Source organism: Lobosporangium transversale, assembly GCF_002105155.1.
Source record: "Lobosporangium transversale strain NRRL 3116 chromosome Unknown BCR41scaffold_74, whole genome shotgun sequence".
In the NCBI taxonomy this organism is placed as follows: Eukaryota; Fungi; Mortierellomycota; class Mortierellomycetes; order Mortierellales; family Mortierellaceae; genus Lobosporangium; species Lobosporangium transversale.
In genome coordinates, this window is record NW_019029052.1 from 88287 (window position 1) to 110007 (window position 21721).

A 21721-nucleotide genomic window follows, 5' to 3' on the forward strand; every position below is an offset into this window, starting at 1 on the left:
CTCCAATGCCATTCATCGTATTCTTTCCATATTAGCAGTATACATGTGTACTTGATATGAGCAACTCCGAAGCTTGGACAGAAACCTCATCTAGTATAAAAAGAAAGAGACAATTGCCATTCTCCCCTTCCTTCTTTTCTTTTCTTTTCACTGCCCTTTTCCCCTTTCTTCTAACTTGTGGCACTTTTTAAGTTCATTCACTCTCTACTCTCTACTCTCTCTCTCATTTCACTCTCCATTTTCTTTCTCTCATTTCTCTCTCATTCTTTTTTTTTTAAAAAAAAAAAAAAAAAAAAAAAAAAAAAAACATAATGCACACATTCGCTTCTTCCATCAGCAAGGTCTTTTATGGCACTTTGATCCACTCCCTCTCCATTAAAGAGATCGAATACATTAGACAGGGCTTGTTATTTATTGATGACGAAGGCAAGATTGCGAAGTTGGTCAAGAATGTGCCCGAGGACAGGGTCGAAGCTGAGCTCGAAGGAGTGGATGAGGACAGGGTACATACAAAAAGCAACAACAAACAAAAAAAAAAACTGTGCACAGCCTTCAACGTTATAAATTGCCCTCTCCTCCCCTCTATCTCTCTTTCCTATTGTGTGAAAGCAATTAGTTGTCTGCCCCTGCACTGTTGCACTGACCCCAAGAGGTTTCGGAGGTGCTCGGAGGGAAGAGACAAATGATTGCGACACACAGATTTGTGTCACAATGAACCCAGGACGAAAACATCCATGTTTGATTTGACATTGACATACGCCCAACTCTATTTGCCCCGCAAAAACATACTGCTGTCGATGTATTTACACCATCCTGTTATCTATATTATATAATCTTCCCTCCCCTAATTAACGCTTTGTATGCCTCCCAAATCCTTATTAGGTTGTCCGTTTGAACGATGATCAGTTCATTATCCCTGGATTCATTGATACCCACATTGTAAGTTCAAAAACAATAACTAATAATAATAATAATAATATAATAATAATAATAATAATAATATAATAATAATAATAATAATAATATAATAATAATAATAATAATATATAATAATAATAATAATATTAATATAATAATAATAATAATAATAATAATAATAATAGACCTGATTCATCACAAGTCTCTTCCTAAATATATACATCTATCTGTTATTCCCCTTCCTTTTAGCATGCTCCTCAGTACACATTCTGTGGCAATGGACACGATCTGCCTCTACTGGAATGGCTCGACACCTACACCTTCCCTCGTGAGTCCAAGTTTGCGGACAAGGAGTACGCTCACAAGCTCTATACCAAATCCGTGGCCCGCTCACTCCGGAACGGTACCACATCTGCCTGTTGGTTCGCCACCATCCACTTGGACGCCTGTAAGGAGTTAGTCAACATCATTCAGGAGCAAGGCCAACGTGCTTACGTCGGCAAAGTCAACATGAACCAGAACAGCCCCGATTTCTTGATCGAGACCACTGAATCCTCTGTTCGAGACACTCGAGCCTTCATCGAGTATGTCAACAAAACAAATGCTCAACTGAATCACAAACCCCTGATTACTCCCATCATCACCCCTCGTTTCGCCATCTCTTGTACTTCGGACCTCTTGACCGAACTGGGCAAATTGGCCAAGGAATACAACCTCCCTATTCAATCCCACTTGTGTGAAAACATGAACGAGATTGGTTTCACCATGTCTCTCTTCCCTCAATCTGTCAACTATACCGCAGTCTACGCTGATCATGGATTGTTGAACGACCGGACCATCATGGCTCACTGTGTTCATATGAAGGATGAGGAGCTCGACTTGATGAAGGAAAAGAACGCTGGGATCTCTCATTGCGCCAACTCCAACTTTAACCTCAAATCTGGAATGGCTGATGTTCGCAAGATGATCAACAAGGATATCAAGGTTGGCTTGGGTACAGATGTCGCAGGCGGTTACTCCCCTTCGATCCTCGAAGCCCTTCGTGCTTCGCGCTCTTGCTCCGTAGCTCGTAATGCGGACACCACATTACTGGTCACAGAGTTGTTCTACTTGGCCACCATGGGAGGTGCCCGTGTTATGGAACTTCAAGATACTATCGGAAATTTCCAAATCGGAAAGGAATTTGATGCCATCTTGGTCAACACCTCCGCCGATAACTCACCAGTCGATGTCTTTGATCATGATTCTATCGAAACAAAGTTTGAGAAGTATCTCTTTGTTGGAGATGACCGCAACAATGAAAAGATCTATGTTCAGGGCAAGGAGGTCCGTCTCCCTGATTCCAAGGTTGCTTCGCACAAGTAAAAAAAAAAAAAAAAAAAAAAATTATACCCCTTGATTCATCAATGCAAGGATAGAAGAAGGTGGTATAGAGTGAGAAACGCACAAAACACACCACTCTCTCCCTATATCGTTTATATATGAAAATATGTGCAACAGTTTTCCAAACATGCCTTTTTTTTTATTTCTTTCTTTTCTTTCTTACTTTCAAAGAAGGAAAGGAAAGAATAAAAAAAAAAAAAAGAAAGAAAAGTTTTTTTTATAGAAAACGCACTAGTACCTATTTTGTAATAATAGAAAAAATAAACATAGTATATAATTCCAAAAAAAAAAAAAAAAAAAAAAAAAGTCCTTGCTAGATGGAATGGGGTTTCTTTTTTTTATTTTTTCGCTTGTAAAAAAAAAAAAAAAAAAAAAAAAAATGGGGGTGCTTTAATATGTTACATAATGAAAAGAAACGAGAGTTCTAAAAGATTGCTTCATAGTTCTCAATCATGATCCTCACCACCGTTCCAAGTGTCAGGAGTGCCGATCCGTTCAAGAGCAACGAATCCTTGTCCTGTCCGCTAACAGCAGACATTTCAATCTCTTGCATAACATCTTGGTGCCGCACAATGTTGGGTGTCATCACTACTGCCAAATTGAAAGGTGTCATCTTGTTGGACTCATGTCTGTCTGCTACCATCCTCAGTAGCTTAAAGACCTCCATTGCCAATATTAAACTGTTCTGTGACAATTGACTAATGATTTCTGTCTTGATAAATTCGATCACCGTGATTGATTTTTCTCCACTGTCATCCTCATTAGTCTTGTTGCTTCTATTGTGTTCCTCATCCTTCTTGCGCTTCATCCTTTCAAACACTGACATGGGGAACAATGGCTCTGGTAGTTCTCTCAGGAACAACTTGAGTAACACAGCCGAGATGTGAATGTCGTATTCTGAAAGATCCACAGGATTGCCACGATCGTATGCAGCGCGTACTTGTTTCAACATGGCTGAACTAGGACTACGACGGAAAAGTCCCTCAACATAGAGTCCATTCTCTATGAGGTTTTGGATGCAGTCCCGGATAAAAGGTGGAAGGCCTAATTCTCCATTGGGTCCCATGAGTCGATCCAGGGGTGCTCCAAAGACTCTATTAGCATGATCCTGTTGATCCTCTGGAAGAGTAATTGTATCTTCAAATTTAAGGTTGTGTCTGCAATAGATGATTAGACCGTGAAAAAATTGTAATTAATCAGTTATTTAATATTAAAAACTTTAGGGTTATCCATGAAATGAAGGCGCTATCAAAGCACACAGTGGAGACTCTTTATTTTTGACAAAAAAAAAAAAAAAAAAAAAACACTTACTTGTATACTGCAGCAGGAATGTTGATCTGATTGAGAGGTACGACTGTTGCCAGCTGAGAAAGGGTATCGATATAATGGACTTTGGCTCCGAATTTAGGGCTATAAAGTAATGGGCACATGATAATGTTTCAATGTCATGTGTGAAAAGAGAGTTAATGCAACTGTGTTTTGTACTCAATCAATTAGGAAAACAAAAAAAAAAAAAAAAAAAAAAAAAAAAAGTAACAAAAAAACACACCTGATAATAGAATTCATGGTTCCAAGAATGAGTCTTGGCCAGGTTGAAGGATGGACAATGTACAGGGCTTTCAGGTTCTTCTTGTGACTAAAATATGGTATCAATTGAAGAAGAAATGAGAGAAATGAAATGAGTAAAATCGCTCGGGTATTCCTCTGCGCCTACGACTCTATTTCTCCCTTTCTCTCTTTTCTTTCTCTCTCCCTTATTTTCTCTTTTTGCTTGTGATTTTGTGTAGCAAGCAATAGTTGACATGAATGTGCCATACTTGCGGTTCAAGCTCCGGTATGCTGTAAAGAGCCACTTCCATCCAGGACGATACAATGCTCCACCTGAAAACATGACCACTGTGTAGTCATTCTCTACAAATTGCTCCAATTGTGCAAGGACAATTCTAAAAAAAAAAAGGTAAACAAAAAAGATGATGGAGACACAATGTTAAAAATTTTGTGTAATTTGTTGTATACCACACTTTATGATTCAACTCTTTTGTTAGATGAAGTGGCAGTGAATGTTACCTGAGGATGGTATCGTAATCTACAACGGCTGGGTCCGGTAGGTTGCAGGCACAAATCACTACCATCGGTCTACTTTCATAATCGACACCTGAGTTGTTCCGAGAGAGAAGGGGAGGAGCGGCAGCATTGGCAAAGGAATAATAAACATTAGACATGCTTTGTTTTACGTAATTTGTGAATAAAATTAAGTGCTAACGCTGCATACTCCACTCCGTTATCGAGTAGTTTAAAGAAAAGAAAAAACACTTTACCTGCACGGTAAATGATATTGTCGCTAGATGTCATGGCTGAACAGGTGAAATGATGGAACTGAGGGAGGGCGAATATGAAAAAGAAGAAAAAGAAGAGAAAATGGAAGAAAAAGTAATGAAGGAGAATGAATGTATGACAAAACGAGAAGAAGAGAAGAAGAGAAAAAAAAAAAAAAAAAAAAAAAAAAGATGAAGAATGAAAGAGAGATGACCAAAGACAACGCGAAGAGACAGGGACAAGATATATAAAAAAATTGGTCAGAGACCCATTAATTGAATTGAATTGAATTAAATTGAACTAATGCATTATCTATTTCACTGTTCAAACAAAGTGCACACAGCACACAAATTTAATAAAATGTGGCTTTTTTTAGGTGATCCTGTGCTGCACAGACAGGGCCCACAAGACTACCTCGCGTGCTCGTGCTCGTTCACGCGTGGTCTTCCTCCCTTTCGGCTCCTTTTAGCTCTTCCATTCCATCTCTCACCATCGACCTCCATTCAATTTAACCATCCTCTACTTTTTATTCTTTTTCTTTTTCTTTTTCTTTTTCTTTTTTTTTTTTCTCTTCATCACAAAATCTTTTGGACTCATCATGGTGTGTGTTCATGGTATTTTTTTTTTTACATTTACCGTAAAAAAAGGTTGTTGCTGCCCAGATGTGCATAACGCCACCAAATGTGAATATAAAATTTTGATATGAGCATTCATCTTATTTTCAATAGGGAAAGGTCAACAAAAGACAGACAGGCGTAACAACCAGGAGTAGATCTCAGCGGCAAGTTGCCCTCAACTCCGCCAGACCTTCATCCTCAAGAACCAACCACTCAAAGACAAAAGGAATATCTAAAAAATCGACCTCTCAAGGGGATAGAAATCTGCCTCAGGAGAATAGAGATTCTACATCTGAACCAAGCTCAGAGGTCGAAGGAGCGTCATCTGAAGTAGACTCGGAGGCAGAAGGAGCACCAGGTTCATCGTCAAGAAAGGAAGTAGTTCCTATCAAAACTAAAGGATCTAAATCATCATCATCAATCCCGACATCGAAACCTCTTTTGGCATCAACAAAGTTAACTAGAAGAACAGCAGCGATTACAACATCAGCACCAGCATCTTCAGGGTCTACAACTACAAAAGAAAAGGAGCAAGGAAAGGGGAAAGAGCCGGCACAGATATCTTCTGATGAAGAAAGCACCTCTAGTAGCAGTGATGATGATGCTAATGATGGTGGTGCTAAAGAAAACGAGTCTGAAGAAGGAGCGGGTCATCAATTGAGGTTGCGACCAACTCTGCGCATTGTCTCCAAAGCAACAGTCACAAAGACCTGGAAGCCTATCAATATTAAAACACGAACACATGTTCAATCCATGATCGCCAGTCTCTTTCCGTAAGCACAGAAGCTTTTTTTTTTTTTATTTTTTTTATTCTGGTGTTGTGCCTTTTTTTTCACCTTTTCTTCCTCTTTATCATGGTCAATTGCTCGTAGTGCTGCAATATCACAAGCGCGAGGAGAAAAACGAAAAATCGCCACTCAGACGGCGTTGAATCGCCTGATGCAAAAGTGAGTAATTATAAAGGGCTTTTATTATTATTTATCTTTATTTATCTTCTTTTCCTTATGCTTTCGAAAATGAAGAAAAGCTAACCTTACCTGGTTTGCAACCTATTCAAGGATGAATGACCGTCTGAGTGAATTGAATGTGCCTCCGCCAAGAAAAGATCGACCCAACTATCCGCAGCTCGCTGCCCAAAATGTAAAAGCAAAATATAGATGAAGCATACATTTCGATATTGTGTGAGTCAATATAACGTCTCCTTATAATACCTTTTCTTATTAATTGAATAGAGACAACTGGAAGCCATGCTCGTATCTGATCTTGAGCAGATACGAGATTTAGAGCTGCGACTCGAGCAAGAGCAAATGTATGTCTATAATGTGGGAAATGATTGGAAAGCTACCAAAGTGAATGTCTTTTTTTTTTTTTTTTTTTCTTTTTTTCCGGCAGCTGAATCCTAAAATGGTTTTTATTTCATTAATACTAGTCTGGAAAAGAGGGAGGAGCAAGAATTAGAGAATTTTCAAGAACAGAAACGCATGTTGGATTCACACAACGCAGATCTTCAGCGACACAAGTTGCACTTCCTGCTGCACGAGGGATCGCATCGAGGGATTTCCAAAGAGACATTAGCGACATTAAGTTCCTCAACAGAAGACAGAGTTTACAACCATCTTTCAGCAGCGGACCAAAGGTTAATGGCTCTAATGCCTCTCGCACGGGACGAAGATTTTTCAGAAGCAGAGCTTCGTGACCAAACATACAATGTAAATTTTTTTTTTTTTTTTTTTTTTTAAAAGAAAAAAAAAAAAAAACTGCATGCATCGACAATTCGAATCATGAAGCATTGCCAATTTTTTTGGGCTAACATGCATTATTGCTCTTCTTTGTGATTATTTTTGTTTTTTATTTTATAACAGCCGGATCAAGATCCAAAGATAAACAGAGTGTCCAAACGCCTTGGCACTCGACTATCAGCTATTGAGCGTAATGGAGAAAGACTCGATCCTTTACTACAGCTCCTTGCTGAGGCCCAAAGCAAGGTTCGTGGACTATCCTCTTTAACATCCAATCAAGTTACTTCTAGTATCAGCAGCAGGAACAAGAGCCATTCGATGAGCCTTTTCTAACGCAGGCTTTTAAAAGGAAGGGGGGGGGGGGGGGGGATTGTCTCAATTGTTTCTGCTTGCGTACGCCCTCTTTAATAGAGTTTCATTGAAACGTTAATGTTGATTTTCTGTATTTTGATTCGTATATTCTTTGTGTTCATTGTTATTTTGAATTCATGCAACGTTATTTTCATGTCCTCCTTTTTTTGTTTTTAAACGCGTGCACTTTATTGTTCTTCAATCTTTTTTTTTTATTTTTTTATTTTTTTGATTCTTCTCCCTGTAAACAATATTGAAAAGTATATTAGTTTGAACTCTCTCGCACTTGGTAAAGGAAACTGTAATAATAATATATATTCTAATAAAAATAAAAATAAAATGCAAACAAAGAAACGGTTAAATTGACCCATGACAGTGTACAAATGTCAAATGTCGCGTATATTGAATGCAAAGTGCCCCTACATGGGATGTCCCCTGAAAGAGGGGAGAGGAAATAGGAAATGATTTATCTATAACTAAATAATATATATATATATATAATACTAACTATAACAATAATAATAAACGAATGGAAGCTATAATGATAAACATGTGTTTAGTGAAGTGGAGCTATACAAAATTAAGGTATTTTAAAATAAAGATAAAGTATATGTGAAATGAGATGTGTGTATATATGCATATGTATGTGTATGTCTGTATATTTAGACGTGTCGCGATATCGATATCGAATCAGATGTTAGTGCTTTGATTGGCCTTGTCACTTCACTATTCCTCCAATTGCCTTCGGCCGTCCTGTTGAGGCCATTGAAGTCATGGAACCCATCCTGAGCTTGGTTTTGGAAGGCGATAGGGGTGATGATGTGTTTGTCCTGGGACATTGAATTACCATCACTGCTAGGGCCACCATGACTACTTCTACCACCACCATCACCTCTAGTACTGCTACTACCAGTACTGCCAGAGATAGTCCTAAACCCTCCACCAGCAGACATTGACATTGAAAGTGTAGGAGATCGTGATGCACTATCCGTTGATACTGGTGAAGATGGATGGGCAATAAAGGCACCTGTTGTTGCTGTTGTTGCTGTTGTTGCTGCTGTTGCTGTTGTTGTTAATATGGAAGGTCGTGATGGTAGTGGTGATCCGAACAAGTTTCCAAGAGGCATGAAATCATCATACTCTTGGATCGGTGTGATGGCAATTGCAGGTTGGCTTCGAGGTGATTGATGATAAGGTGTTGATACCGCTGTAGCATCATAATCACTATAATAACCAGTGTCGGCTATATGGGACGTCAAGGCTGACGTGGAGTTGTGTCTCTTGGGAAGAGAATCACTACTGCCTTTCCGACCAATGGGGCGATCGTAGCATCGTACACCATTGAAAGACCCTGCCCCGGCCGTTGTTGCAGCAGCCGTACTCGAACTCATGCTCATACCCATGCCTAGGCCAACATCACTGCCCCCAGGACTGCCGCTACCATTACCATTACTATTATCGTTACCAATCCTAATGCCACTGCGACTGCCACTAGCAGTGTCATTACGATGGATCGAACCCATTTCAAGTTTGCTTGGGCTACTGGAATGATGGTCAGATCCGGCCTTTGGATCCGTGACAGTGTTGAAAAGGATCCGGATATTGAGACCAAACTCTGTGAGGTTAAAGATGGTCAAGGTGGAGGAAAACAACTCATAGTAGACATAAGTCGGTAGAGTCTTGTCAAAGATACCAATGATCCGATAGATCGACATGAACAACAACAAGGCCAAATCTACTGTGAACAACGTGGTCTGTAATCGACGGTATTGAACCAACTGTGTGTTCTTCTTGCCCGAGCTCATCCCTGTCAAGGTCCTGAACAAGACTACATAAAAAATCCCCTCACAGACAATATAGTAAAATCGGAACACAGGGGCCCCAGCATCTCGAAACAACCATGCGATTGCCAACTTCTCACATCGGGTTCCCTCGGCGACCGATCCATTACACCAATAGTTTTGAAGGATGTTCACAATCACAATCATGAACAACTCCAGAGCTCGGAAGCCAATCAGGAGATAATGTAACCAATCCAGTTTCCGAAACGAGGGAAACACAGCTGAGCATCGCAAGTAGGCCAGATACATTGTCACGGGCTTCGTGATGAAATACGCAATATTGTTGATCACATTTAACCAAAGGGCCGCTTGGAAGGAAACGGTCCCGAAGGGGATGGTCATCAAGAAGAAAACACAGAGTTGGTTCACCAACTGAGTGATGTTGATGATCGGAAAAAGATGATATTTTGATCCGGTCCGTCTCAAGAAGATCATCCGGGAGAGTGAATGGATGGTCAGGATCATGGACGCCCCCGTCAATAATGAACCCACAAGCTCTTCCATCCTTATATCGACCGCAATGGGCGAAGCAGCACTCATGGAAATGTTGCAAATAGAGAGAGAAAGAAAGACCGTAGCAATATTTTTTGTTCGCTATGGTGATTGTGACCGTAATTGAGTAGGAGGGTTAATGAGGATGTTTTTTTTTTTTTGCTGTATGGATGAGGATCAACAAACAACCTCTCCTTTTATAAGAGATGTGTTTTGTGGAAGATAGTTTCGGGAGAGGAAGTAAGAGAGAGAGAGAATGTAAGAGAGAGAGAGAGAGAGAGAGAGAAAGAGAGAAAGAGAGAGGGAGAGAGAGAAGACAGCTGGTGAGCTGGATTTGGGCAGATGTTAAGAGGTGATAAAGAGAGAGGTTTAAGGAGAAGAGGTTTTAAGGGAAGGAAGAGTGAATAGGCAGAGAGGATTGAGGGGGGCGAGAAATAGAAAGAGAGAGACGAGAGAAATTGAGGAAAGCGTTGGAGAGTGAAAGAAAGAGAGTGAGCGAAATGTTGAGACAATTGTGTGCTGAGTGCTATAGAGTGGAGTAGAATAGTTGAAGGACGTGATTGGAAAGAATAAAAGTAAGAAAGAAAGAAAGAAAAGGGCGAAAGAAAGAATGCGTCAAAGGAGATGTGGTTGATTGTCAGTGTAGGCAGGCTATTAAAAAGTATACACCTATATAAGCAAATAAAGCAAAGTTTAAAGTAAAGTAAGAATATAAAAAAAGAGAAGGACCGTTTGGGTGGCGCGTACGAGGGGAAGGAGCAGAGGTTGGAAATGGAAGGGATAGAGGGATGGAGGGATGTCGAATCTCTTCTTCCATGGTTTATATACCATAGCCGAAATAACCAATTGTCTGTAAAATACTGTAAAATAAAATAAGACAATAGAATAAAAGTTCGCCATTTCAAAAAACTGTCCATCTCATTCTCAATCTGATTAACCGCAGGATATAAAAAAAAAGGGGGGGAATTGAGAAGGACCGTAAAAAATGAGCACGGTGTTTTATTGAAATGCATTAGCGAGTGTATATTTCCTATCCTGATTGAAGCGCCCTGTTAGTAAATTAGTAACCGCATCCATCCCGCTCTTCAATTGAGAGTACATGTACATAACGACAACGAAAGGGATCAACCAAAGATTTTTAAAAAAAAAGATGTAATTCAAAAAAGGAAAACGAAAAAGATAAAAGGGAAAAAAAAAAAGGGAAAAGGAAAATGGAAAATGGCGCGTGTGAGCAGCATGGTGTCATCTACGCCCAAAGTGAGTATTGGTGAACAAAAAAATCGATTGAACACCGAATGCATATACTAATAGTCCACAGGGATGGCTGATGTTAGCAAAAGAAAATGAGCTCAGCTATAAGCAGCGCAATGGAGACAGATACAGATAAAAAAATAAAAAAAAATAAAAAAAAATAAAAAAACTCACATAGATGTAGAATGTAGATTGGCAAGTTCAAGGAAGAGCAACAGGCACGCACAGCTGTTCCTTTTTTTATGTATGTTATTCATCTTCATCTTTTGTCTATTTAAATTTCATCGACCACATTTGTTTCCCTTGGTTTTACATTTACATAATATGAAATGTCCATGCATTCATCTCATCCTAACGGAGGATGAAGTCCTAGTCGGGAAGACTAAAAGTAAGGAAGGAATCAGATAATGCACTATACGTATTCACGGATATACATAGATTACATAGATGTCCAAAGACAAGGATCAGTGAGCATAAGATTCTCGATACGATACGCAATGCATGGTGTACATGTTGCATTCCTAATTGCCAAAAAAAAAAAAAAAAAAAAAAAGCACGATAGTTATACGATATGACATGAAATGATATGTCATATATAATATGGCATAGTATGGCATGAGATGACACGATGAGGATAAAACAAAAAGACGGGTGAATAAAATCAACGTTCAACTTATACATCCAACATAAACAGATAGCGCCATGATATGGTAAATCACCTCAAAGAGATCACGTTTTTAATACCTTTGAGGGTTTTTCCATCAGGATCTAGAATAAAAGTCTCGAGGAAATATAAAGTCGACAAGGCGGAAGCCAGAATGAGTATGAGGTATTTCTTTGCTCTGAAGCTTCTATTCCAATAAACAAAAAGGATTGAGGCAAGTGAGCAGTCCAAAGAACATGAATTATTATATTTTAACGAGTCCTTTTATATATATCTTCCAATACTACTTCAAGTGGTTGTTTATGCACACACTCAAGGATGGAGGAATCTGGAGGGCAATTTCAATAATTTGACAACGTGGTTATTGAATCTTAAACGCTATTTGACGTTGGATTGAGTCAAGGCAACGTGGAAAAATTGCATCTTTTTTTTTTTTTGCAACGGTCCTTGTAACCAAAACAGACGCACTGCCAAAAACATAATCTTTTACTTGTTTATTTTAATAGATTTATTTGTATAACATTTTATATATAATACATTTTAAATGACCGGTGTAGATCACACGGAGAAAGAAAAATAGAGAGATCTTTTATATTTTGTTTGCGGTGTATAATAAATGTAATGCATCAAGAATGGTGCCATTTCTGCTCTCAATTGCTGTATTGACATCTGTTACGCAATATGCTGTGTGTGACCCTGCAGAAAACCATGTCAATCTTTATATATACACGTCTTTATTGACATGAGCATATTCAGATCAGACTCTTGAATAAAGATCTCTTTCCTCTACCCATAAGATACATATATATATAACATGTTCTCAGGGGTGATGATGCCTCCCTGGGCCATCATCATACGGCATCATACTTGTGGCAAATAGTAATCCTTCTTGGAAATAAAAATAAAGCAAAATAGTGGTTTCAAAGTCAATTAAGAATATCCCCGTATATGACGGGATAGTCTGACAATGCATTTTTTCCTTATTTGCTAAATTGCTTTTTTAATAATAAACGCGTGAATGCATAATGCTATGGTAGTCTACAATGAAACACAGCAATACAGGTGAGAGCCGCATAATACAAAATATACAAGTGCTTGAATTAGGTACGACCCTCACATGGCTGGTGAGAATCATTAGGATGGATCACTAGGTTAGTAATAATCACGGCTGTCACTGTCTTGCTCGTCGTAGAATCTTTGAAGCTCGCCATGGAAATCTGCATCCTCGTTCTCATCCTCGTTCTCATTCTCATCCTCCTCCTCTTCCTCCTTGTCACACTCCATTTCAGAGATGCTAGTCTGTCTCTTCTCCTCTTCTTCGTCTTCTATGTCATCTTCAAAATCGTCTTCGTCTTCCTCTACGTCCTCGCTCTCGACCTCCTCATCGCTTTCTCCAACTTCATCGCTGCTTATATCCTCTTCATCATCCTCTTCATCCTCTTCACCCTCTTGATTACCTTCAAAGTCACCCATCACCTCATTTTCATCTTGTTCGCTCATATCCTGAACCTCTTCAGTTTCCTCATCAGCATCAAACGGTACAAAGTTTTCATCATACACAAGCTTCTTTGTTTCCAATGTATCCTTTACTTCCTGATTTTCCTGAGAGCCTTCCATATAGCGTCTCACAGATTTGTAGCGTTGGTCAGAATCCATACGCCTCCTCTTGTTGTCATCGCCGTTATTATCTGTCTCTTTCCCCATCTCTTCTGCATTCCTCTTCACCCTGAGACCTCCGTTGGCTACATGAGCAAGCCCGCACTTTTTCGTGCAGCCAGCCGGAGTCCCAAAGTCAGGACAAATCCAGACATGACGATCCTTACAGTTGGCTCCTGCATCACACCACCCTTCCTTTGCAAACGGTCTACAAATGGGTGCCTGTGGGTTAATTCTGATGTGGGGATAGAGACAATTATCCTTGTTACATGCCGCACGTTGAAAATGAGCACATGCAGGGGTATTATGTGGAGAAGGTGTATGAGAAAGATAACAGGTATTGGCTGTATTGGGACATGTACCACGAAGAAACTTTTTGCAAATCGCAAGATGCGTTTTGGAATGTACGAACGGACATGTAAACCCCTTGGAACATCGACCTAGAATTATAAAGTAAATATTACGTTCCCCGAAAGAACGTAACGAAATGTAGAAAAAAGAAACAAAAAAAACCATTTGTACACATTTCCTTTTTTTTTTTTTTTTTTTTTTTTTTCAGAAAGATATTGCCTTCAATTGTTAAAGGCTCGCCGTAATAGCGACCAAAGATACTTGCAGACACTCTAGTCCTTTCCAGAGAATGAATAGCTTACCAAACCGAGTGAAGAACTTGCAGAATGCCCGAGGTTTCTTGGGAACCGATACTTTTTTACTTTTCTGTTTCAATTGTTCTTGTGTAACCCTAAAAAAAAGGTTTTTTAGGAATTTTTTTTTTTTTTTTTTTTTGACCTTGACTCTCTTTTTCTTTTTTTCTGACTTACCGTTTCTTGCGCAATTTGTTCTCGACTAGTTTTGCACGGACCAGATTTCCATTTCTAGTACGTACATAGATAACACCCCCTATCGAGAATTGCTTTGGTGTCGCTCCATGTATTCCTGATGCGACTGTATTAGCTGACGTAGCCTTTTTGGGCAGAGTTACAGCAGTAGAAGGTGAAGGCACTGATGAATCAGAAGTTGATGTTCCTGACTTTCGGACTAATTTATTTCCCCTAGGATCCATCTCGAATGCCACACCATTGATGACAATAGAATCCTGTGACGTATCCCGCATGACTAATTTCCGCCCATCAAGGCTTTTCTTGTACTGCTTGCCACCAACAGTGACAATACCACTGCGACGTTCATTTGCCAACTTGGCTTGAGCTTGCCTTAGTTTAAGTTTCTTTTCCTTTGAGGACTTGATTGACTTTTGCTTAGCTTCCATAGTCTTTTTGTAAGAAGCCGGACTCATTAATGACATGTTCTTGCCTTTTGACTGAATCCATTGTTGTTGTTGTTGTTGTTGAGGGAGTTGCTGCTGTTGAATTTTTGGACTTGCGGTAGGAGTAAGCGCCGGCGTCGAGGGACTTGCAGCAGGTGATGCCAGAGCGGATGTTGACGTCGACGACGTTGATGGTGTCGATGCTAAAGATGTTGATCTTGCAATAAATGGGCTGGTAGCTAACCCTGAAGGTGACAGCGACGAAGTTCCGGAAAGTTCTGTAGTTCCTGTTGTCTTACTGTTATTTATCAAAGCAAGATGGCGAGAAGGCATAGGAGGACGCATGAAAGACTTTATCGGATTTACCATAGACATAGACTTGGACATAGGACTTGAAAGCGGGCGTGGAATAATGACTGGGGACGCAGGTGGTGAAGGAGTAGCTGTAGCGTTATTAAGGGTCAGTTTCCTATTGAAAGATCCAATAGGTACTGTTACACCTCCCCTCCCACGGCTGCGGCCTCTTCCTGCATATCCTCCTCCGCGTGCAACATTGTGCGTTGAGTATCCGTGCGCAGCTGGAGAATGCATATGCTTGTTGATGGCACCTGTATGTTTTGGAAGGGACAGCGGCAAAAAACTGATTGATACCAGTTCTAAAGATGTTCTATATCAGCTTCAAAAAGCAAATGAATCTTACCTGCGACCTGTGCAATCTGTGCTAGGAGTTCCTTGTCTGACATTATGTGTTATGTTGGTGTGGAAGAGTACTTGCAAGATGGAATGTAGTTTTTTTAGAAATGAAAAAATAGAAGTTGTCGAGTGGAAGATTTGTCACGTGCATATCTACTTATGATGTAAATTAAAAAACGATGATTGAATTGATTTTGTAATGATTAGTGTTTAATACTTAAGGGTAAATATTTAAAACTTTTGTTGCATTGTTTTGTATTGATCCTCCATTAGATTTGGAAATCAGGACGGACAGTTGATTACAGAGACCAGGGATTGAAAGCTCATTAGCGTTGGTACTAAGGGAAACTCTATCGGTCTTTTTTTTTTTTATGTATCAAAAGAAAATTATAAGGAACATGGCTCCTATTACTAAGAAGAAGGTCAAGGCTGGTGAGGGTATCAACTCCCGTCTGGCTCTCGTCATGAAGTCTGGCAAGTACCAACTCGGTTACAAGTCGACACTCAAGACTCTTCGTCAGGGAAAGTGTAAGTAGGATATACCTAAACACTTTTCTTATACTTGGACATCAGGATTTTATATGCCAATTATTTTCAGGAACAGCAAAAGGGCTAGGAACAGGAGTAGGAACAGGAGTAGGAACAGGAAAGGGAACAACCAGAGCTTGATCAATTGAAAGGCCCACGATGTACTGAGAGTTCAGTCAGGCGTCCTTGTAACAAAATGTATAGAGGAATTTCGGAGTAATCATTTCACAACAAGTCATATTTTCATTCTGACATTTTTTTCTCTTCTATATTTCTATGCTCTTCTCTCTTTTACCTTTCTTTGACCGATCTGACTTCATATGAATGAATTAATTAAATAGCCAAGTTGGTCATTATCTCTGGTAACTGCCCTCCTCTCCGCAAGTCCGAGATTGAGTATTACGCCATGTTGTCCAAGACCGGTGTCCATCACTACACTGGCACTAACGTTGAGCTCGGTACCGCATGCGGAAAGTACAGTACCAGGAGAAAATGTATTGGAGTAAAAAATAGAATAGCAAATGAATTAGGTCGATTTCCAATTAAATAAAGTATTGTATATCTTTTTTTTTTTTTCATTGGCTGTGGAGCCAACCAGGCAGTAGATAAAGTCCTACTAAGCTTTTTCTAGCTCCATTACATTGAAATAGAATACTCCAGAACACTCCAATACATTTTGTCCTGGTACTGTACTTCCGGTATGTTAGGATTTTTTTTTCCTTCAGCTGACTATCATTTTTTTTGTCATTTTACTTGACCTAATTAAAGTGTCGGTGTTCTTTCCATCACTGATGCTTAAATATATCATGTCTCCCATATAATAATAAATAAATTTGGTGGCGCTTTTGTCCAGGAATTTGACCTTTTTTTTCTTCACCTCTAAAAGAACTTTACATTTCTTCATTCCATTCCTTTCTTGACATCTTACATTCAGTCTCATGTATACCACTCATAACTTTCGATTCTTACGCATCAGTAAAGCTAGTGTCTTGCCATTGAATTTATTACTGGCCAAAGAAGACCTCGACTGGTTTAACGATTACACATTTCAAGTAGGTTTTTTTATTACCCTTTAAAAAGTTACTGCATGGCATCTCTCTTATATTCACACATGCACTATTTTTTTTTTTTTTTTTTTTGAACATAGGAGATCCTAACGGTACTGAAGCCTCTTCTTTTGAGCCGCATTGAGCTCTATAATCAAGGGCATATAATCAAGAGAGCTGTTGCTCCAACAACATACAACAGCATTTATCAGGATCCCGATGATGATGGATTAGAGGATGCTGGAGTTATTCTTGGAGGAAACAGCTATGGTAGCAACAGAGATCGCCATGATCCAGTGGACAACAGTGTTAGCACCAGTCCCAGTGGTAAAGCAGGAAAACGTGGGGTCAAAGAAAGACCTCAGTTTGCAGTAAGGTTTGGAATGAGGCCTAGCACAACATCTGAGCGTGGAGGCGCCATCCTTATTGCTGATAAGACATTGGGGTTTTTGAAAGTCAAGGAGGAGCAGGAAGATGTCTCTCTAATATCTCAAAGAGTGAGTCGTAGAGTGAGCACAGATCTGGCTTCACTTGAAGGTGAAAGCGAAACAACAACATCCAATCCCAATAACATTATTGATGGGGTCGCAATCCGAGAAGAGGATGAGAGCGATAGCTTACGTGTTAGTGATTTTAGGCGTGGGGATGATGACACAGAGATAGATGCACAGCAAGGAGATGCAAATGATCATGATTATGATGGTGAATATAGCAATTCGGTACAGCCCAACAAGAGACGAGCAAAGCGAAAAGAGGCTCCAGAGGATGATGCAGTCGTCAGGAAAGGGAAGCAGAAAAAGAGAACAGGAGCAAAGGATTTTGAGGCATCATCAAGTCAAACTGAGCAAAAACCTACTCTTCAAGTCAATTACAGTGGACTAAAGCTTCATCCTCAGACTCTCTATATCGTTGTCAGAACTGTAAAGCCATCAACAAAAACAACATCTATCTTGCCATTCATTAAACCTGCAGAGGAGTTAGGTGGTGGTGATGGCAGCAGTGGTCCAATGGATCGCGTCTCTGACAATCAAGAGGTGGATGAAGAAAGTTTATTCCCCCCTGGCATGGATTACTTCACATCGTAAATTTTAAATAATAGAAAAAAGAAACTTTATTTATAATCGATTTTGTACTCGCTTTACAATTTGGTAAACAGGGTAGGTTTCTGCTTCACCAATTTTTTTCATTCCATGAAGCTTTCTCTTTTTTTTTTTTTTTTTTTTTTTTTTTTTTTTCAAACAAAGAATGTCGCTTTGCGACGGTGCTCACGCTGCTTACGAAGCCATTTGCGATAATCACTGACAGACTTGATCTTTTCACCCTCATAATCTGGAAGTGGGGACGTTACAGAGTTGGTACTTGGATCCGCACGGTTCTTGACGATATGCTTGCGGAATTCCTTGTCCATCTATTCTTCAAAAAAGAAAAAAAGAGTAGAATGTTTTAGCCGTTTAGAAGCATGTCTTACAATTATGAATATTTATTTCATCATTACACCACAGCACTGTCTTACACTATCAACTAGTGGCTTCGCTTTCGCATGATTCATTCTGAAGGCAATATTTCCAACAACAGGACCCATTGCAAGCCCAACAACGCCAGCGGCCACAGTTCCAAGACCATACACAACCACCTGGTCCATTCCAAAGATGGGAGTCGGATCAAAATCCTGCTGTGCAAAATAATAGCCCGCACTTACTGTGCTCAGCAATGCACAAGGGACCATGAAGGCACGCTCATAATTACGACGAGTTCTTCGGAGTTGAAAATACGAGTTCCAATCCATCGTTGCAGTCTCTTCGACCTCACTTGCTTGAGTTACTGCGGGCTTTGCTGTTGCTGTTGTTGAATAAGGTGCTTTAGAACCCTTGGCTGCCTGCTGTTGCTCTTGTAGCTTCTTAAGACGAGGCGCTTGTTCCTTAGCAGCCTTTCCTGCAATCGTAGATGTCGACTCCATAGTCTTGGTAGAGGACGATGTACCCATGGGCGTGGATTTATCTTCATTGGAAAGTGGAGAAGGGTGGCCTGATGACGAAGTAGTAGGGAGTGGATGTGGGGGAAGGTGATCCTTTTTGTCACTGCTTGACCAACGACGCGCTGTCACCGAAAAAGTCAACGGCTTTATGCTTGAGCCTAGACTAATATTACTATTTCTGAGAGCAGTCGAAAGACACGCGCCTCTCCCAACCATCCGGGAGCCGGAGAAGACGACAAATGGGATAGAAAATGCGACATTAGCCATTGTGGAATGAAGGAGAGAATGAGGCTAAGGAAAAAAAGAAAATAGTCTTTTTTGAAAAGGTGGAAAAGTGGTCTGTGTTCTTCCATAGTCGTCATCACATGATTCCATGATTCTTATTCCAGTTCCAAGGTCCCAAACCATTTGTCTACTGCTGCACAGATGTCCAAGGTCCCTGACTAGGATGCGATATACATTAACAAAATTAATATCTTATTTCCCGCTTTAATTAGCCATCTTGAAGACCTTGATAACATAACATTGATGTCTTGATCATTTCGGATACTTAAAACAACCCGAGTATCCTGAACTGCTTCTGTGGTGACTTTTTTTTTTTTTTTTTGTTTTGATGATTTCATCGCGTCATGTCCATGCCCAGGAAGCGTGCTACACGGTTGTTGCTGAATCCTCAAATGAACCAATTAAACAATAATTGCCAACCACTGTTTCATGCTCACTTAATCGCTTCAAAAGAAACTTGCTCCAAGAGGAAGAAGAAAAGGTTATTCTTGGCAAGACGAAGCAAAGCCTTGTATACCGTGAATAAAACTATATTTGTTTGAATGGGCTTAGCACAGAATTTAATCAGTGAGAGATAAACTAAATAAAACCAGACTCCGCTGTCCAGGGCGTACCACGGCATCCGTCCCGGATGAGCAGCATCTATATAGGTCTTATCTCTCCTCAGTTACTTCATCGTACTCTGGACGGCATAGAGATGTGCATGGCGTTCAGCCCAAGTTGCCCATCTCTCTGCACCAGACCTCTCCGGTATCTTCATCGTCCTCCTCTTTTCGTAGACTTCCTCAGATCTCACGAGATTTAGCCTATCCTTTATCTTTTGACAACTCACAAGCAACCCTGCTTGCAGCTGAAGCTGAAGCTTTGGAGCAGCGTCGACTTAACCTACGTACCAGTCATGGAGCATCGGAGACATGGTACACGCTATATGAATCGCTTGAACTTGGCGTTTTACCTTCGCCCGAACAGTGCGACGACGCGCCTGCCTCACAAAAGCCTTTGGCACAAGTCCCAATACATAAGTCCATACGCAAGTCTAGTATCCTTGGACATTTCTATAATACAGATGCATCTGGCTTCTTCGAATGCCAGGTTAAGAACAGTCTCGGGGTAAAGTGTGGCATAAAGTACAAGAAGTCAGGGGGCAGCAGATCACGAAAAAACCATCTCCTCAAAAACCACTCCACAATATATGAGGCTGTGCAGGAATTTCGCCTCTATCAAGGCATGGTCCAGAATGTCAAGTCGTCAAAAGATCAAGATGATGATGAGCCCCCTAGACCACAGGGGAACTTCGAAGTGGCTAGAGAGGGATTTGTTCTTACGACTATGAAGAGGCCACTTCCGTATGAACAACAGTTCTTCGAGAAATTACTTTTAAGGCTTATCGCCGACAACGGAGCGACCTTCAATTTAAATGGCTCGGATTCTTTCAAGGCAATATGTTTGCAACTTAATCCATTATACGTAATTCCAAGCACAGACGCTATCCAATCAAACATGGATTTAAGTGTAATGCATATGTGGAGAGATACATCACTGATCGTAAAATTCAAGGCGCAATCACAGCGGATAGTTGGACAAGCGGTGATCAAAGGAAGTTCCTTGGAGTAACATTTCACTTTCTAACACATGACTTTCAGCCGGCTTCAGTTGTGATTGGCATGGAACGAGTCCAAGGCCCTCAATCGGCAGAAGTCCTATTGGAAAAGCTTGGTAAGAATATCATTGCTTTAGCTCTGTCGGTTTACTGCCTGTTTGAGACCTTTGTAAATAACACTTTTAATCCTGGAATTTGTTCTATAGAACGTGTAATCGCAAGATGGAATTTGGAAGGGCATTTGATCTGTGCAACAACGGATCAAGGGTCGAATATAAAAAGAGCCATACAACTTTATAATCTAAAGAAGAGTATTACCTGACTTCCCTGTTTTTCCCATGTAATACAGCTGTGTATCAATAAGGCATTGGAACGAAGTTCTGGAGCTAAGGCGGTGATGGAAAAATGCCAAAAGATCTCAACCTTCTTCAGAAGCTCCAGTCTTGCTATGGATATGCTTAACAATCAGCGTAGCAAAAGTAACAAAAAATTGGTCAAACTGCTTACAACGAATGTCACGCGATGGAACTCAAAATTCAACATGGCAGCAAGGGTGCTTGAAGTTTCAGAAGCAATTATAGCGGTCTATCAATTAATGGGGGCAGGATCCAAAGACGAAAAGCTCAAGGCTGCGGAGCTCGGGTGGCACCTCCTTGTCGAGGGAGAGATCGAGACCCTGCAGGAAATTATCACGCTCTTGGAGCCGGCTGCCAAGTTTACACACTGGGCAGGCGCACATGATAACCCGACCATTTCGCAAATCTATTTGAGGGTCCACACTATGCTCCCGGCGCTTACAACATTCCGAACGGAAGAGACGAGAGAGTTATGGCAAAGCCTGGACGAACAGATCAAAAAATCGTGGCCTCTCCAGGACATTCCAAATGCCGTGCTCATTTCTATATTCCTGAACCCTGCTTGCGCAGCACTCGATATCTTAAAGGATACGATGCATGCTAGTGGGGAAAGTCTGTTTATAAAAGCAAAAAAACTACTTTAAGATATTCAAGGAGAATAATACAGTGACAAAAAATCCATTGCAAACGAGTGATTATCAGATACTCTACTTCTCTTCGAATTTTGCGGTAGAGTTCTACGCTTC

The 21721-nt window shown here is 40.3% G+C and overlaps 8 protein-coding genes across 8 annotated transcripts; 4 read left to right on the forward strand and 4 right to left on the reverse strand.

Annotated features, from left to right (window-relative positions):
* Window positions 1-268: 268 nt before the first annotated feature.
* BCR41DRAFT_382477 (guanine deaminase) lies at window positions 269-2283 on the forward strand (the record flags this gene model as incomplete). Its single annotated transcript, XM_022027362.1, has 3 exons — window positions 269-503; window positions 883-939; window positions 1168-2283. The coding sequence occupies exons 1-3, from the start codon at window positions 312-314 to the stop codon at window positions 2281-2283; spliced, it is 1365 nt and encodes a 454-aa protein (XP_021875626.1). The 5' UTR covers window positions 269-311.
* A 399-nt stretch (window positions 2284-2682) lies between these two features.
* Window positions 2683-4790, reverse strand: BCR41DRAFT_329452 (Rho GTPase activation protein). Its single transcript, XM_022021727.1, has 6 exons — window positions 4620-4790; window positions 4369-4456; window positions 4119-4244; window positions 3851-3937; window positions 3613-3711; window positions 2683-3458 (listed from the first exon to the last, which is right to left on the reverse strand). Exons 1-6 carry the CDS (start codon window positions 4651-4653, stop codon window positions 2726-2728), a joined length of 1167 nt encoding a protein of 388 aa, XP_021875627.1. The 5' UTR covers window positions 4654-4790; the 3' UTR covers window positions 2683-2725.
* Window positions 4791-5215: 425 nt separating this feature from the next.
* On the forward strand, window positions 5216-7326 carry BCR41DRAFT_426674 (hypothetical protein; the record flags this gene model as incomplete). Its single annotated transcript, XM_022030760.1, has 7 exons — window positions 5216-5224; window positions 5346-6007; window positions 6107-6181; window positions 6293-6374; window positions 6467-6543; window positions 6664-6943; window positions 7097-7326. The coding sequence occupies 7 exons, from the start codon at window positions 5216-5218 to the stop codon at window positions 7304-7306; spliced, it is 1395 nt and encodes a 464-aa protein (XP_021875628.1). The 3' UTR covers window positions 7307-7326.
* A 514-nt stretch (window positions 7327-7840) lies between these two features.
* Window positions 7841-9999, reverse strand: BCR41DRAFT_229369 (hypothetical protein). Its single transcript, XM_022020058.1, has one exon. It carries the CDS (start codon window positions 9703-9705, stop codon window positions 7987-7989), a length of 1719 nt encoding a protein of 572 aa, XP_021875629.1. The 5' UTR covers window positions 9706-9999; the 3' UTR covers window positions 7841-7986.
* Window positions 10000-12554: 2555 nt separating this feature from the next.
* Window positions 12555-15263, reverse strand: BCR41DRAFT_343147 (hypothetical protein). Its single transcript, XM_022022323.1, has 4 exons — window positions 15193-15263; window positions 14050-15100; window positions 13882-13970; window positions 12555-13668 (listed from the first exon to the last, which is right to left on the reverse strand). The coding sequence occupies exons 1-4, from the start codon at window positions 15233-15235 to the stop codon at window positions 12725-12727; spliced, it is 2127 nt and encodes a 708-aa protein (XP_021875630.1). The 5' UTR covers window positions 15236-15263; the 3' UTR covers window positions 12555-12724.
* A 205-nt stretch (window positions 15264-15468) lies between these two features.
* Window positions 15469-16512, forward strand: BCR41DRAFT_382478 (60S ribosomal protein; the record flags this gene model as incomplete). Its single annotated transcript, XM_022027363.1, has 3 exons — window positions 15469-15713; window positions 16055-16187; window positions 16482-16512. The coding sequence occupies exons 1-3, from the start codon at window positions 15557-15559 to the stop codon at window positions 16510-16512; spliced, it is 321 nt and encodes a 106-aa protein (XP_021875631.1). The 5' UTR covers window positions 15469-15556.
* Window positions 16513-16596: 84 nt separating this feature from the next.
* Window positions 16597-17933, forward strand: BCR41DRAFT_364646 (hypothetical protein). The gene is made up of 2 exons (XM_022026054.1): window positions 16597-16765; window positions 16861-17933. The coding sequence occupies exons 1-2, from the start codon at window positions 16652-16654 to the stop codon at window positions 17842-17844; spliced, it is 1098 nt and encodes a 365-aa protein (XP_021875632.1). The 5' UTR covers window positions 16597-16651; the 3' UTR covers window positions 17845-17933.
* Window positions 17934-17993: 60 nt separating this feature from the next.
* BCR41DRAFT_343152 (mitochondrial import protein Pam17-domain-containing protein) lies at window positions 17994-19341 on the reverse strand (the record flags this gene model as incomplete). Its single annotated transcript, XM_022022324.1, has 2 exons — window positions 18273-19341; window positions 17994-18167 (listed from the first exon to the last, which is right to left on the reverse strand). The coding sequence occupies exons 1-2, from the start codon at window positions 18999-19001 to the stop codon at window positions 17994-17996; spliced, it is 903 nt and encodes a 300-aa protein (XP_021875633.1). The 5' UTR covers window positions 19002-19341.
* Window positions 19342-21721: the final 2380 nt, after the last annotated feature.

Bases quoted from the DNA above. Each gene is read 5' to 3' on its own strand.
- BCR41DRAFT_229369 (XM_022020058.1), bottom strand. From the start codon at position 9,705: ATGAGTGCTGCTTCGCCCATTGCGGTCGATATAAGGATGGAAGAGCTT.
- BCR41DRAFT_364646 (XM_022026054.1), top strand. From the start codon at position 16,652: ATGTATACCACTCATAACTTTCGATTCTTACGCATCAGTAAAGCTAGT. The intron at 16,766-16,860 runs GTAGGTTTTTTT...TTTTGAACATAG, and splicing joins TTAACGATTACACATTTCAA to GAGATCCTAACGGTACTGAA.
- BCR41DRAFT_343147 (XM_022022323.1), bottom strand. From the start codon at position 15,235: ATGTCAGACAAGGAACTCCTAGCACAGATTGCACAGGTCGCAG. The intron at 15,101-15,192 runs GTAAGATTCATT...CAAAACATACAG, and splicing joins ACAGATTGCACAGGTCGCAG to GTGCCATCAACAAGCATATG. The intron at 13,669-13,881 runs GTAAGCTATTCA...TTATAATTCTAG, and splicing joins CAAGTTCTTCACTCGGTTTG to GTCGATGTTCCAAGGGGTTT.
- BCR41DRAFT_329452 (XM_022021727.1), bottom strand. From the start codon at position 4,653: ATGACATCTAGCGACAATATCATTTACCGTGCAG. The intron at 3,938-4,118 runs GTATGGCACATT...ACCATATTTTAG, and splicing joins TACCGGAGCTTGAACCGCAA to TCACAAGAAGAACCTGAAAG. The intron at 3,459-3,612 runs GTAAGTGTTTTT...CATCTATTGCAG, and splicing joins ATTCCTGCTGCAGTATACAA to ACACAACCTTAAATTTGAAG.